Genomic DNA, 14,197 nt, shown 5'->3' with positions numbered 1-14,197 from the left:
TTTCTGTCACAAAGGTTTTTGAATCATTTCTCTATCTCTGTGAAATCAAACTGACTCTGACCAAAACAGGATCACAAATCCTCCACAAGAGGGCGCTATTGTATTCAATTCAGTTCATTGTATTTCTATAGCAGCACTTCACATCAGGACATCTCAGGTCACTTTATAGATCCAGTTCCACCAGATCATCTTAGATCACTATTTAGATCCAGATCAATTAGATCATCCATGCATTGACTTTACAGGATTCTCAGTTAGAGAGATGACATATTTTGTTTGTTGACTGAACAGCTTCCTACAGTTGAAACAGTGGTTGAAGCAACACTACAGAACCCAGAGGAGGTTTGATTTTCAGACTTTGAGACAGACATGTTCAAAATGGAACCTGTAAACGTTTCTGCATTCTTTTACTTCAGAAATCAGCCACTGGTGGGACTCTTCTTCCTCTAACGACAATAAACCACACGTACACAGCCACAACACGTGACAGTTTAACTTTGAGTTGACCTAAGAGTGGAACTATAAAGTGCAGATCATCAACAGCGATATCATCAAAGAGCAACTTCTAAAAACCAGAGATGGCCGATAATATTCCCCTTGTTGGTGAGCATTTTTCTGACTTTTTCATTGTCTACCTGATGGGAAAATAATTATTTCATCATTTTTAATGTCAGGATTAGAACTCCTAGCTTAGTATAATTAGATAATTGTAAAGATAAAATAGAATCCTTTATAAGAAGGAGTCTGATCTGAGGAATAAATAAAGCTCTCAGAACCAAGTATTTAAAATGCAGTCACATTTCACAGGTCACTGTTCCTCACACCAACAAACAGGAAGAGAACGTTTCCTTTGTATGGTAGATATTTGTGTTGTACTTATTCAAACTCTACGCCTGAGCAACTCTGAGGGTTTTCCTTCCAAATGAGCTCACAGGACCTCTACCCTTTCCTGTCAGGTCAGAAATTCACTCTTATCATGTTTGCTCTTTCTTACTCTGCTCTACTGCATCACAGTAAAGCTGATCACCTGGTGGACACATTTAGGACCACTTGTCCCCAGACAGCACATAATCGTCCACAGTCCCTTTGGATACACTAGAATCAGCCTTTAGCAAAACACTGCAGCACCTCCTCTCCAAGACGGGCTGGTGTTACCCTCGACCTGGGGAGGGAGAGATGTGGGATAATTTTCTGATATCAGGGGATTTTTATCACAGCTTCCCTTTCTTCACGCTCCTCACCTTCATCAGTTTTACCTGCTGCACCACAGGCGATGAAACTCTGGATCTGCTGTAGCCTGAGTCACACAGTTCTATCCTGGCCAGTCAGCCTGACTTGCGCCATGTTTATTTATTGCATAGCTTGTCAGTCTGGTAAGCCTCCGACTCTCTGGTCTGAAACTCACTAAATCAATGGCAGCATGGGGGGCTGGGCCTCTTGCTAGCACCAAAATTACCCATAATATTCAATTTCATTTCAATTTAGTTTAAATAAACTGAATTGAATTGAAATTGAACATTGATAAATCTGGTGGACTTTTTTTTCAAGGCACTTTACAGTTCAACCAGATCATACAGTCAAATAGATTCATGGTTTTCTATCTAAGGAAAACCAGTTGATTGCATCGACTCATTGACTCGAAGGCAATCCTTTACACTAAGCATGCTTGTAGCGACAGTGGAGAGGAAAAACTCCCTTTTAACAGGAAGAAACCTCCAGCAGAACCAGGCTCACCAGGCGTGAATGGCCAAGTTTTGTTTTGAGTTTTCAGTTTCACTTTGATCCATGTTTTTTTTTGTTTTCTAGTTTTGTTGGTTTAATTGCTATTTTGTGGTGTTTTCTGGATATATTTTATTTCTTAGGTATTTCTTGGTTACCCTCTTTTGTATGTCTCCTTTTCCCTAGCTCCTTTCTTGAATCCTCTGTTCACACCTGCTCCCAATCAGCACATTAGTCCTGTTTTTGTTCAGTCTCCTTTATATACTCTCCCTGTGAAGTTTCTCAGTGCTGGTTCCTCATCTTTTCCTGGCTCCTTACGCATGTTTTCCCTGATATCTTAAAGGTTCTGTTTTTTTTTCTGTATTTGTTATATTGGATTTTGGGATTCCTGCCTCAGTTGCCTGTGAGTACTTCATTAAATGTTCAAAACTCACCTCTGCCTCCTCACCTGTGCATTTGGGTCCTCAAAACCTTAACCTAACCCTGACTGAAGCAGACATAGAAAAAGAAGCAGAGATACAAAAGGCAACTGTCAAACAGCTCCACAGGCGGCCCTGTCCAGGAAACACACAGCCAGGCAGACGAGCTCCGAGCCAGCTCCCATGTCAGAGGATGAAGAGAGCACTTGGAGCCAGTCACAGTCAAGAGAAACAGGACTACACTGGAAAACAGGGCAATTTCGTGTTGATGGCAGCATTATATGCTATGGTTACAGCATTACTCCATGTTTTAATGATGCCCTTTATTATGTCTCAAATGACCTGGGTATATCTGTAAAACATCTGGCTGCGGTCTGGGCTTTTCTTTATAAAAAATCCATTTATGCATCACATCCAAAATTATCTGATTGTTTCTAACCCGTCTGTTGAATCTGTTAGTCCTGCGCTGGTCCTGCCTCTGATTTCAGCTCTACCAGGTTTTGATACGCTGTATGCCACAGCAGTTCCTCACACACACAGTTAGAAGATGGTCCAAGGAGACCAAATATCCTGTGAGGAACTGTTTCACTTCCAGTGTGGAAGGAGCTCTTCTTAGACAGGATACTGACAGCATCAGGGACTACACCTCAGACTGCATAAACTACGACAAAAACCTTTACATGAGGAGACAAAGAACATGCAGCTGGCATGTCGGCATCCACCGGACTCTGGTTTAATTTAGTCTAATTTAATCCAAAGAAAGAACAGTCAGTGATTCTATGTGAGATCAATCTACTATTGAAATAACATCTGGAACAGAAAATGGATGAAAGTTCAGCAAAGCTCCTCTAACGTTCAGACTTTCATTCATTTCCCTCCATGGCAGCTAATGGCTTTGCTATTACACTAAATATGGATGTTTGGGTCTGAGTTAATCAGATTACAATAGAGTTTAATCGTTAACATTTTGATGTTTATATCTGAGTAGATGAAGGGATGACAAATGTGGTCTGAAGATGTACAGCACAGGTGTGTTTGAATCCAAAGCAGATTTAGCAGAATGTTGTTCTGTTGGTTGATCATAAAATCATATTAATATTTACACCAGAAGTTGCTCCTCTTGCCTCCATCAGTAATTTTAATCAACTGTTTTCAGATTAAATTATTCGATTTTTATATCATTTTATCTTTTTATTTTATTTTTACCTGTAACAGTCCAGCCATGTCATTTCCAGCTCCTGTTATTTATTTCCTGTTTCTGGTCCTTTAATCCTGCTGCTCAGCTCTCAGTCAGCAGAACCTCCATCTTTGTACCTTTAAAGTTTTTCTTCCCCATCTTCTGTGACATTTCTATGAATGAACACCATCTGACAGCGTGGGAAGACGTATCCTTATATGGCATCATCTGGACAGTAACTATGCAGATTTACATTTTCACAACACAGGTGGAGTGTATCAAGTTTACCAGGATCATTTACTGATGCTAAAACATTTACTGAATCCTATGTGGGGCGTTGGCAGAAGAAAAAAGGAAGAGAAATTTACGACAGCAATTAAAAAAAATGTTGCAGGAGTCCCAATGTTTTAGATTAAATGAACCTTTTGAAAGACAATCCCTGAGTAAGCATTAAACAAACTTCTGATTAAGCCCACATTTAAGTATTTTGATTTAATGTATTGGTCTGACTTGATATCTTTATATTAAATGTTTCTTGGTTTAGCTGTCAACATAAAATCATCATAATTATCAGGGAAAAAAGAAGCTGGACCTCTCCTTGGGCTGCCACCTTATCGTGGTGGAGAGGTTTGAGTGTCCCAATGATCCTGGGAGCTATGCTGTCTGGGGCTTTATGCTAGCCTGGGTGCCAGTCCGAACTTAGTCCCGCCCACAAGGTTTGAGTTCGGGGAAGTTCGGTCTGGCTCTGCTCCATAGTAGCGCGAGTATTAAAGCCCACTGTCAGGCGATCCAATCAAATTGTCAGGGCGGGCTTTATACGATGATGGACAGATGATCAAGAGTAACGTTATCAACCACGTGACCAAAGCGCGCTTGGGTGACAACAATAATGGCTGCCGCTGGAGAGTTTAGGTGAGTAGATTCTGCTATTAGGTCTGTTCTAGAAGATATCGACAGCAAATTAATTTTAAAAGAGGAACAGAGAAACGCGATCAAGTCTCATCTTCTTATTATAGGCGTGCAACTGCACGATTTGATTTTTGTGGACAACAACTATGCCTCGCTTAAGATACGTCACGCACTCCGTTGCTCTTATTGGTTGTAGGTCTATCCAATTGAGTGCAGAGGCATTTTTTTTCCTGGTTCGTTCAAAACACGCCCCATAATCACAGCTCTATGGAGCAGTATCAGACTCATATTCTGACTAGAATTGAGTCAGACTACGTCAGGCTAGCTTTATGCCCCTACTAGGGTCACCCAAGGCAGACAGGTCCTAGGTCAGGAACCAGACAAAGCGCAGCCCGAAGACCCCTATGATGAACAAAATATTTGGATTCAGCGTTCCCTCGCCCGGACGCGGGTCACCGGGGCCCCACTCTGGAGCCAGGCCTGGAGGGGGGGCACGATGGCGAGCGCCTGGTGGCCGGGCTTTTACCCATGGGGCCCGGCTGGGCTCAGCCCAAAGAGGAAACATGGGTCCCCCCTTACATGGGCCCACCACCCGTGAGAGGGGCCATAGGGGTCAGGTGCAATGTGTGTTGGGTGGTGGCCGGGGGAGGGGACCCTGGCGGTCCAATCCTCGGCTGCAGAAGCTGGCTCTTGGGACGTGGAATGTCACCTCGCTGGTGGGGAAAGAGCCGGAGCTAGTGTGTGAGGCTGAGAGGTTCCGGCTAGAAATAGTCGGTCTCACCTCAACGCATGGTTCTGGTTCTGGAACCAGTCTCCTTGAGAGGGGCTGGACAGACTTCCACTCTGGAGTTGCCCAGGATGAGAGGTGCCGGGCAGGAGTGGGCATACTTGTTGCCCCCCATCTCGGCGCCTGTACGTTGGGGTTTACCCCGGTGAACGAGAGGGTAGCCTCCATCCGCCTACGGGTGGGGGGACCCGTTCTGACTGTTGTCTGTGCTTACGGGCCGAACAACAGTTCAGATTACCCACCCTTCTTGGAGTCCTTAGAGGGGGTACTGGAGGGTGCCCCTCCTGGGGACTCCCTTGTTCTGCTGGGAGACTTCAACGCTTACGTGGGCAATGACAGTGAGACCTGGAGGGGCGTGGTTGGGAGGAATGGCCGCCCTGATCTGAACTCGAGTGGTGTTCTGTTGTTGGACTTCTGTGCTCGTCATGGATTGTCCATAACGAACACCATGTTCAAGCATAAGGGTGTCCATATGTGCACATGGCACCAGGACACCCTAGGCCGCAGTTCGATGATCGACTTTGTCATCGTTTCATCGGACTTGCGGCCGTATGTCTCGGACTCTCGGGTGAAGAGAGGTGCTGAGCTTTCCACTGACCACTACCTGGTGGTGAGTTGGCTCCGGTGGTGGGGGAGGATGCCGGTCAGACCTGGCAGGCCCAAACGTGTTGTGAGGGTCTGCTGGGAACTCCCATCTCCGGCAGAACTTCGAACACATCCCGGGGAAAGTGAGGGACATTGAGTCCGAGAAGACCATGTTCCGTTCCTCCATTGTCGAGGCGGCTTATCTGAGCTGCAGCTGCAAGGTTGTCGGTGCCTGTCGTGGCGGCAACCCTCGAACCCGTTGGAGGACAACTCCGGTGAGGGATGCTGTCAGGTTGAAGAAGGAGGCCTATCGGCCTTTTTGGCCTGTGGGACTCCGGAATCAGCTGATGGGTACCAGGGGGGGGAAGCGTCATGCGGCTCGGATGGTTGCTGAGGCAAAAACTCGGGTGAGGGAGGAGTTTGGAGAGGCCATGGAGAAAGACTTCCGCACGGCTCCGAAGCGATTCTGGTCTGCCATCCGGCGTCTCAGGAGGGGGAAGCGGTGCAGCACCAACACTGTTTATAGTGGGGATAGTGTGCTGCTGACCTCGACTCGGGACGTTGTGGGTCGGTGGGTGGAATACTTCGAAGACCTCCTCAATCCCACCAACATGTCTTCCATTGAGGAAGCTGGGCCTGGGGACTCTGGACTGGGCTCTCCAATCTCTGTGGGTGAGGTCGCCGAGGTGGTTAAAAAGCTCCTTGGTGGCAGGGCCCCGGGGGTGGATGAGATCCGCCCAGAGTTCCTCAAGGTCCTGGATGTTATAGGGTTGTGTTGGCTGACGCAACTCTTCAACATTGCATGGACATTGGGGGCAGTCCCCCTGGATTGGCAGACTGGGGTGGTGGTCCCCCTATTCAAAAAGGGGGACCGGAGGGTGTGCTCCAATTACAGGGGAGTCGCAGTCTTAAGCCTCCCCGGCAAGGTCTATTCGGGGGTGCTGGAGAGGAGGGTCCGTCGGATAGTCGAATCTCGGATTCAGGAAGAGCAGTGTGGTTTCCGTCCTGGTCGTGGAACGCTGGACCAGCTCTACACCCTCAGCAGGGTTCTGGAGGGTGCATGGGAGTTCGCCCAACCAGTCTACATGTGCTTTGTGGACTTGGAGAAGGCGTTCGACCGTGTCCCTCGGGGGGCCCTGTGGGGGGTTCTCCGGGAGTATGGGGTGCCGGGCCCTTTGATACGGGCTGTCAGGTCCATGTATGACCGGTGTAAGAGTCTGGTCTGCATTGCCGGCAGTAAGTCGGGCTCATTTCCGGTGAGAGTTGGACTCCGCCAGGGCTGCCCTTTGTCACCGATTCTGTTCATTACCTTTATGGACAGAATTTCTAGGCGCAGCCAAGGTGTTGAGGGGATCCGTTTTGGTGGCCTTAGGATTGCATCTCTGCTTTTTGCAGATGATGTGGTCCTATTAGCTTCATCAGGTCGTGATCTGCAGCTCTCGCTGGATCGGTTCGCAGCCGAGTGTGAAGCGGCCGGGATGGGGATCAGTGACTCCAAATCCAAGGCCATGGTCTTGAGCCGGAAAAGGGTAGAGTGCCTTCTCCGGGTCAGGGGGGGTGTCCTGCCCCAAGTGGAGGAGTTTAAGTATTTTGGGATCTTGTTCACGAATGAGGGAAGAAGGGAGCGGGAGATCGACAGGCGGATTGGTGGAGCGTCTGCCGTGAAGCGGGCACTGTACCGGTCCGTCGTGGTGAAGAGAGAGCTGAGTCAAAAAGCGAAGCTCTCGATTTACCGGTCGATCTACGTTCCTATCCTCATCTATGGTCATGAACTCTGGGTCATGAGAACGAGATCGCAGATACAAGCGGCCGAAAGGGGTTTCCTCCTTAGGGTGGCTGGGCTCTCCCTTAGAGATAGGATGAGAAGCTCGGTCATCCAGGAGAGACTCGGAGTAGAGCCGCTGCTCCTCCATGTCGAGAGGAGCCAGTTGAGGTGGCTTGGGCATCTGTTTAGGATGCCTCCTGGACGCCTCCCTGGTGAGGTGTTCCGGGCAAGTCCCACCGGGGGGAGGCCCCGGGGAAGACCCAGGACACGCTGGAGAGACTATGTTTCTCGGCTGGCCTGGGAATGCCTTGGGGTTCCTCCTGAAGAGCTGGAAGAAGTGGCTGGGGAAAGGGAAGTCTGTGCCTCCCTTCTTAAGCTCCTGCCCCCACGACCTGACCCCGGATAAGCGGAGGAAGATGGATGGATGGAAAAGAAGCTGGAAATCAAAATCTAATCCATGGAGTCAGTAAAATAAAGGTTTTTCAGTAACAATCTGATTTATTTAAGGGCTCTTTATATACAGACAGTTATATTTCCCCTTTTCCATCATGAAACTGACATTTTTCCCTCTCAGCTGTTTGAGTTTCTGTAATTTTTTTGCTCATCCCTGTTTTCCAAATGTTTTAAAGTTTTTATTTAGTATTTCTGTCTCCTACCCCACGTGTGTTTTAAATGTGAAACAGTAGATTAAAAGAAGGTTAAATAGTGATGCTCCTTTAAGAGAGTCTGTTCCTATTCTCTGTTGGAGGTTCTCTTTAGTTTCAAACTTAAAGATAAAATCTTTAAAGAGGTCCAGCTTGTTCAGCTTCCTGTTGACATTTGAACATCTGACTTCCTTAAAACTCAAATACAACATATTTCCTTTTATGGTTAAATATGCAAACTGCACGTAGTAGACCTTAGTGAAGCACATAAACAGGAAGCCTGTATTCCTGCATTTACAGAACGGATCCTGTGAATGACTGCGCTGCAGGATATAAATGATAGAAGTTGTTCAATCAGATAAAAGGTTCATCCTTTTATTCATGCAGGTTGTTGATGTGGCTTTAAAAACCCTTTTTTTTTGGCCTTCATCGTTATTAATAACAAACTGTTCATTTTTATGTGTTAAAATTCTCAGATTCAGAAGAAACCGAGGGATCAGACCTCAGGATGGTTCTGGTTGGCAGAACTGGATCTCGAAAAAGTGCAACGGGAAACACCATCTTAGGCAGGAGGGTTTTTAAGGCTGAACTGTCTTCTTCCTCTGTAACATCAGCGTGTCAGAAGGAGATGGGGCAGTTTGAAGGTCAGATTCTGTCCGTGGTCGATACTCCAGGTCTTTATGGCACCTTTAACACGGAGGAGGAGCTGAAGATGGAGATCGGCCGATGCATCTCCTTCCTGGCTCCTGGTCCTCATGTGTTCCTGGTTATACTCCGTCCAGACAGATTCACTAATGAAGAACAAAAAACAGTTGAGCTAATTCAGGAGGTCTTTGGAGAACGGTCGGCAGCGTACACCATGGTGCTGTTCACTCGAGGAGATGAGATGGAGGAGGAGGGCATCTCCATGGAGATGTTCATTTCTAAAAATCCATCTCTCCGTTCGTTCGTCTCTCGCTGTGGTGGAAGATATCATTTCTTCAACAACAAAAGAAACAATCCTGAACAGGTCAGAGAGCTGCTGGAGAAGATCAACAGGATGATCGAGATGAATGGAGATGAATACTACACCAATGATCTGTTAGATAAGGCTGAGAAAGCCATAAGAGAGAAGATGGAAAAACTTATGAGGAAGCACCCTGACATGACGGTTGATGAAGCACGAAGACGAGCAGAGCGCAAAAATCCTGTCCTTAAACTTCTAGCAGCTGGAGTTGTGGGAGCTGGAGTGGGAGCTGGAGTGGGAGTGGGTGTAGAAGTGGCTGTTTTTGCATCCATTGGAGCTTTAGGGGGACCAGTAGGAGCAGCTGTTGGAGTGGGAGTTGGTCTGGCTGTAGCAGGTATAGCATTAGCAGTAAAGAAGAATGGCTGTAAAATCCAGTAATTAGCTGCTATGATCAGAGGGATCACTGAAACAAACAACCTGCTGGGCTTCCGTAGGAAGAAGCATTTTCAATCATATTGTATAATTGTTTGATAACAATGATTTAATTGTTTTTTATGCTTAATCGGACTAAATTATTTCTATTTTTCTGTGTAACTTTCATTTGTTTATTCTGGCTGTGGGTTTAAATACAATGAGATGAAAAGAGGCTTTTGGTTTCTGAATGTAATAATTTCTAATCTCTGTTCATAAAAGCAGTTAAAAAGCTTCATAATACATTTGTTTCTCTTTTGTTTGTAGTTTAGGGTTTAATAATTTTAAAACTTGAGCAAATTGTATTTTCAGTGGGTTGTTAATTATTAACAGTCTGTAAAGTTTCTGAGTCAATGGGACTCTTCCTCTAGTGGATTTATTGGGACATCATTAATCGTTACACTATATGGAGATAAACTTAAGACCAAGAAGCAGTGTTTTAGTTTTAACTTCCAGGAGGAGCAGGAGGAGGAGAAACCATCTTCCAATTAGAACCTACAGCCAATTAAGTTCTAACATTCTTTCAAATATTCAAATCTGTTTGATTATATTTTTCTTCATAATCTTATCATATATCACAGTACAGACTCAATCTGAGGTTAGGCTGAGCCTAAAACAAAACATAATTTGGAGATGATTAGCAGTGAGAGTGGAGGTTCATTCTGGGTACAGTGATAATGAAACTCTGCTAGTGACTCTAAACAGTGACAGCAGCCTAAACAGTACAGCCAGAAAAACAAAAAAATAAATGAAAAAATGCAGGGAATAAATCCACCTTTCTTGGAGAAAAGAGCTTTTCAGCAAGACGTGAACAAAATAGACCTTTTGCATCTAAACTGTTCTATTTAGTAAATGATCTTCCAGCCACCTAAACCTTTAGCAGAGTACATGGTAACAACAACAATCATCAGGCTGCCACAAACAGCAGCTGAGACAGAGATAGCCATGCAGCTTGTTAGAAAGAGACAAGAGGTCTCTGTGCCGAATCCAATTTCTCTGGATTCAGCACAAAAATCAGTGCTTTGTGAGGCTAGAAGGCTGTTCACTGTGGAACTCAGGAGGATAGTGCAGCGCTTATAACAGCCCTGTGCTGATTACATAACAGTGCCTGTTTATACATACTATATTAAATACAAAATACAAAAGTTGTAACAAAAAAAAAACTACCGGTAATGATGTGAAAAAAAAAAACAAATAAAACAAAATATAAAAGAAACCCAGTAGAAATGACATCACAGATGCACCTTTCATATAGGAAGGGAAAACATTTTGAACTATGGATCTTTAGCCCGGTTCATAGTTTCAATCAGTCTGCAGATATAAGACTAATTATACAATACTAATTATATATATATATATATATATATATATATATATATATATATATATATATATATATATATATATATATATATATATATATATATATATAGAGAGAGAGAGAGAGAGAGAGAGAGAGAGAGAGAGAGATAGATAGATAGATAGATATATCTATATTTATATATATATCTATATATATATATCTATATATATATATATATATATCGTTATCTATCTATCTATCTATCTATCTATCTATCTATCTATCTATCTATCTATCTATCTATCTATCTATCTATCTATCTATCTATAATATAGATAGATAGATATAGATATCCTAATTAGATCCTGATCAGCTGTCCTAATAGTCTTGACACTTAACAGGCAGATGATATTAGGCTTTAACAAGCACATAGATCATATGGACTATCCTAATGGTCTTTTTTTACAAAGTAATTTTACAGGAACTTGTAACTTTTCAGAAACCACCAAATAAAATGATGTGTAGAACCCCTGTGTTACAAATCTACTCCACCTGTAAAGAACGTCAGCTTAAAAATGGCACAAAAAAAGAAGGGCTATTTTGATTATTATTTTTAGCCAACAACACACAAGTCTGCTTCTTCTTGTTTCGTCTGGAGAGGAGACTCCAGTAGCAAAGCAAAACTGCATCCTCCTACACCAGTGATCATGGTTAATATAGGGTGACCAAACGTCCGTATTTCCCAGGACATGTTCGTATTTCACGTCCTGTCCTGGGCGTCCCGGGTTTTTTTTAGAAAGTGAGGAAATGTCCTGTTTTTTTAAATTACCTTCATTGTACCATTAAATTTACAGACGCTAGGGCACTGCGCACGACGCTGCGTGTGACGTCACCCCTGAGCCGCGCCAGTGCGGGCAGCCCTGTTCTTAATCAGAATATAGCGTGGTTGTCAGTACGCCAACAACATGCAAAGGCACAAATGTATGTTTACCAACAATTTACAAAAGAGTTTCCCCGCTTTCAGACCGGATCGAGACATATGTGCCTGCTTTGCACAATGTGCAAAGCAGGCACATATGTCTCGGTGTCCAAGGCAGGTGCAAGGGATCTGAAAAGCCACCTGGACTCCGAAAGTCAAGATATTCTATTGATATGTTTGTTCGTTTTTGGTACATTTTGAGTTATTTTTGCTACAAAAGAGGTATTTTTTTTGTTAATTAGCTCATTTGTTTATTTTTTCCAATAACCTACAGAACAGACATTATTTCGTTCATTGCTGAGGCTGAGTATCATCTGTTATTGAGAGTTGAGAGTTATTGTTAACTTTTATTGTTAAGTGAGGGATGTTTAGATGAGACATTATTTCTTTCATTGTGCTATTCATTCATTACAGGAATTGTTAAGCATTTTTAATAAATACATTTTGAATAAAATTATCATTTGTTATTGGAGTTATTGCTGTTGACTTTTACTGAAAAGCATTTTTAATAAATCAACTGTTAATATCATGTTATTGTAGGATTACCTAGGCCTATGCATGGGAACAGAGATCCCCCGCCGCTGCCCCCCCCCCCCCCCGCTCCAAGGTGTCCTGGTTTTTCAAAATGAAAATATGGTCACCCTAGTTAATATCAACATGAAAAAAAGGGGAGGGGTCTTGTTTATTCCTCCAGCTAACTACTTGTAGTTTTTTTTATTTCTTTTGTTGTTTTTTCTTTTTTTCCTTCTTTCTTCTCTTTTCTTATCATTTTTCCTTTCTCTTCTCCCTTTCCGTCTTTGTATGTGTTGCATATGATGTTTTTATAGCCTCTTCTAATAAAGCTTCATACACAATTATTAAGTGGAGCCTTATGCTAGCAGCCATGATGTTCCACTAGCACAAGCTAATCTGTTGGGCTTTATGCAGCACAAAGACAATTCTCAGGGCTATATTGTCAAAAAGAACATAAAAAAAGTGGCCTCTAGATGGAGACACATGATTTGTTGTCAAGAGTTCCTCTAACTGGAAGGATCTGTCTCTATACCCACACAGACAATCCAGAACTGTCCGAACTAAAGAGGATCTCTGAGATTCTCACATGACTTAAGAACTAAGCTGTATTTTATGTATGATACTGATTCTATAGTTTCCCTTTAATGACTTACTCTGTTGTTTTAAACTGTTTTTAATCAGTAGTTTTTATTTTGGGACCTCAGGAAGACCAAAGGTCGTTAATATGACAGCTAATGTGGATCCAAACAAAACAGTCAAACTACTAATTATTTACCATAGGGTCTCTGAATTTCTATTATTGAGTATTTCTTAAAGCAGCAGATAAACAGACTACTTTGTTATTTGAATAACTTGTTTCTTTATTATTTTCTGTCACATTTAAGTGGAAACACACAGAGTTGATTTTGAGGAGAAGCTCTGGTTCCCAGCAGAAATCCTAAACTCTGTTCTGACCACAGATCAGTTGATCTTTCACCTTCATTTATTTTTTTTAAATTTGACTGAATGTGGAGATTGGAGGGAAATCTACTGGATCTGATCCATCAGCAGCTCTGCTTCCTCATGTTGGTTTCCACGGTAACAGGACAGGTTGTTTACTTCTGTTTGGAGAGTTTGAGCGTTTATCTGCTGGATGTTTACTTGTAGAGAATCTCTGAGCTACAACAGAACTTTTTAGAGAAGTTTCTGAAGTTCAGCTCCAATATGTTTTTATTGCTCAGGACTGCTGGTACCAAGTTCAGCCCAGTTAGGAACGACTGCAGGAATTTGTTTATAAAAACACCCTCTGCAGAGATCTCTGCCTGTGCTGATCTCTGTGATAAATGGCTTTCTGGGAAACGTGTTTACTGTTTAGTAAAGACAAAGCTAATAATATGAACTGCATGGTAACATGCCTGAGCTTTTGTTACAACTAGCTTTGTTTCATTAATGGTTTAAACACTCCTATAATGTTAAAGTCAATGTGATTTCCCACATGCTCATTTTGATTACCAAATAATGATCAAAAGTATTATTATGGGAATCCTCGTGTTTGCTACTAGCTCAATGAAAGAGGGAACTAAACCAAGCTAACTAAAGCCATGAAAAAACGATCTAGAAATGAGTAAAAATGGCTTAAATTAAGTGCATTTACCCTTAATTTGAGTCGGTAAATGAGATAGTTTGCTAATGGAATGAGTGGTTTTAGTCTTAAAATAAGATAATTAGATAATATGCACTTGAAATACGACAATGCAATTCTGTTTTCTAACTTTAAATGTAAATTGTCTTGTTCCATTGGCAAAATGTCTCTTTAACCTCCTCAATCCAAGAACAATTGCACTTATTTTCAGAGATGGCAAAAGTACTCACTTTCCGTACTTGAGTAAAAGTACAGATACTTGTGTTAAAAAATACTCTGGTAAAAGTGGAAGTACTGATTAAACTTCTTTACTCAAGTAAAAGTAACAAAGTACAGGCTTGTAAATTTACTTAAAGTAT

General features: G+C 42.9%; 1 protein-coding gene across 1 annotated transcript in view; it reads left to right on the top strand.

The window, feature by feature from the left end:
- Positions 1 to 14,197, top strand: part of LOC119793456 — a 67,097-nt gene that overhangs the window by 16,334 nt on the left and 36,566 nt on the right. Inside the window, exons 5-6 of the mRNA XM_038300676.1 lie at positions 8,482 to 9,386; positions 13,438 to 13,462. Of these exons, the coding sequence (XP_038156604.1) occupies positions 8,482 to 9,386; positions 13,438 to 13,462 (930 nt within the window). The remainder of the gene's footprint in view (positions 1 to 8,481; positions 9,387 to 13,437; positions 13,463 to 14,197) is intronic.

This window comes from Cyprinodon tularosa, unplaced genomic scaffold (genome assembly GCF_016077235.1).
Source record: "Cyprinodon tularosa strain WSP-4 unplaced genomic scaffold, ASM1607723v1 ctg453, whole genome shotgun sequence".
NCBI lineage: Eukaryota > Metazoa > Chordata > Actinopteri > Cyprinodontiformes > Cyprinodontidae > Cyprinodon > Cyprinodon tularosa.
This window is presented reverse-complemented; position numbering and strand designations above follow the sequence as displayed.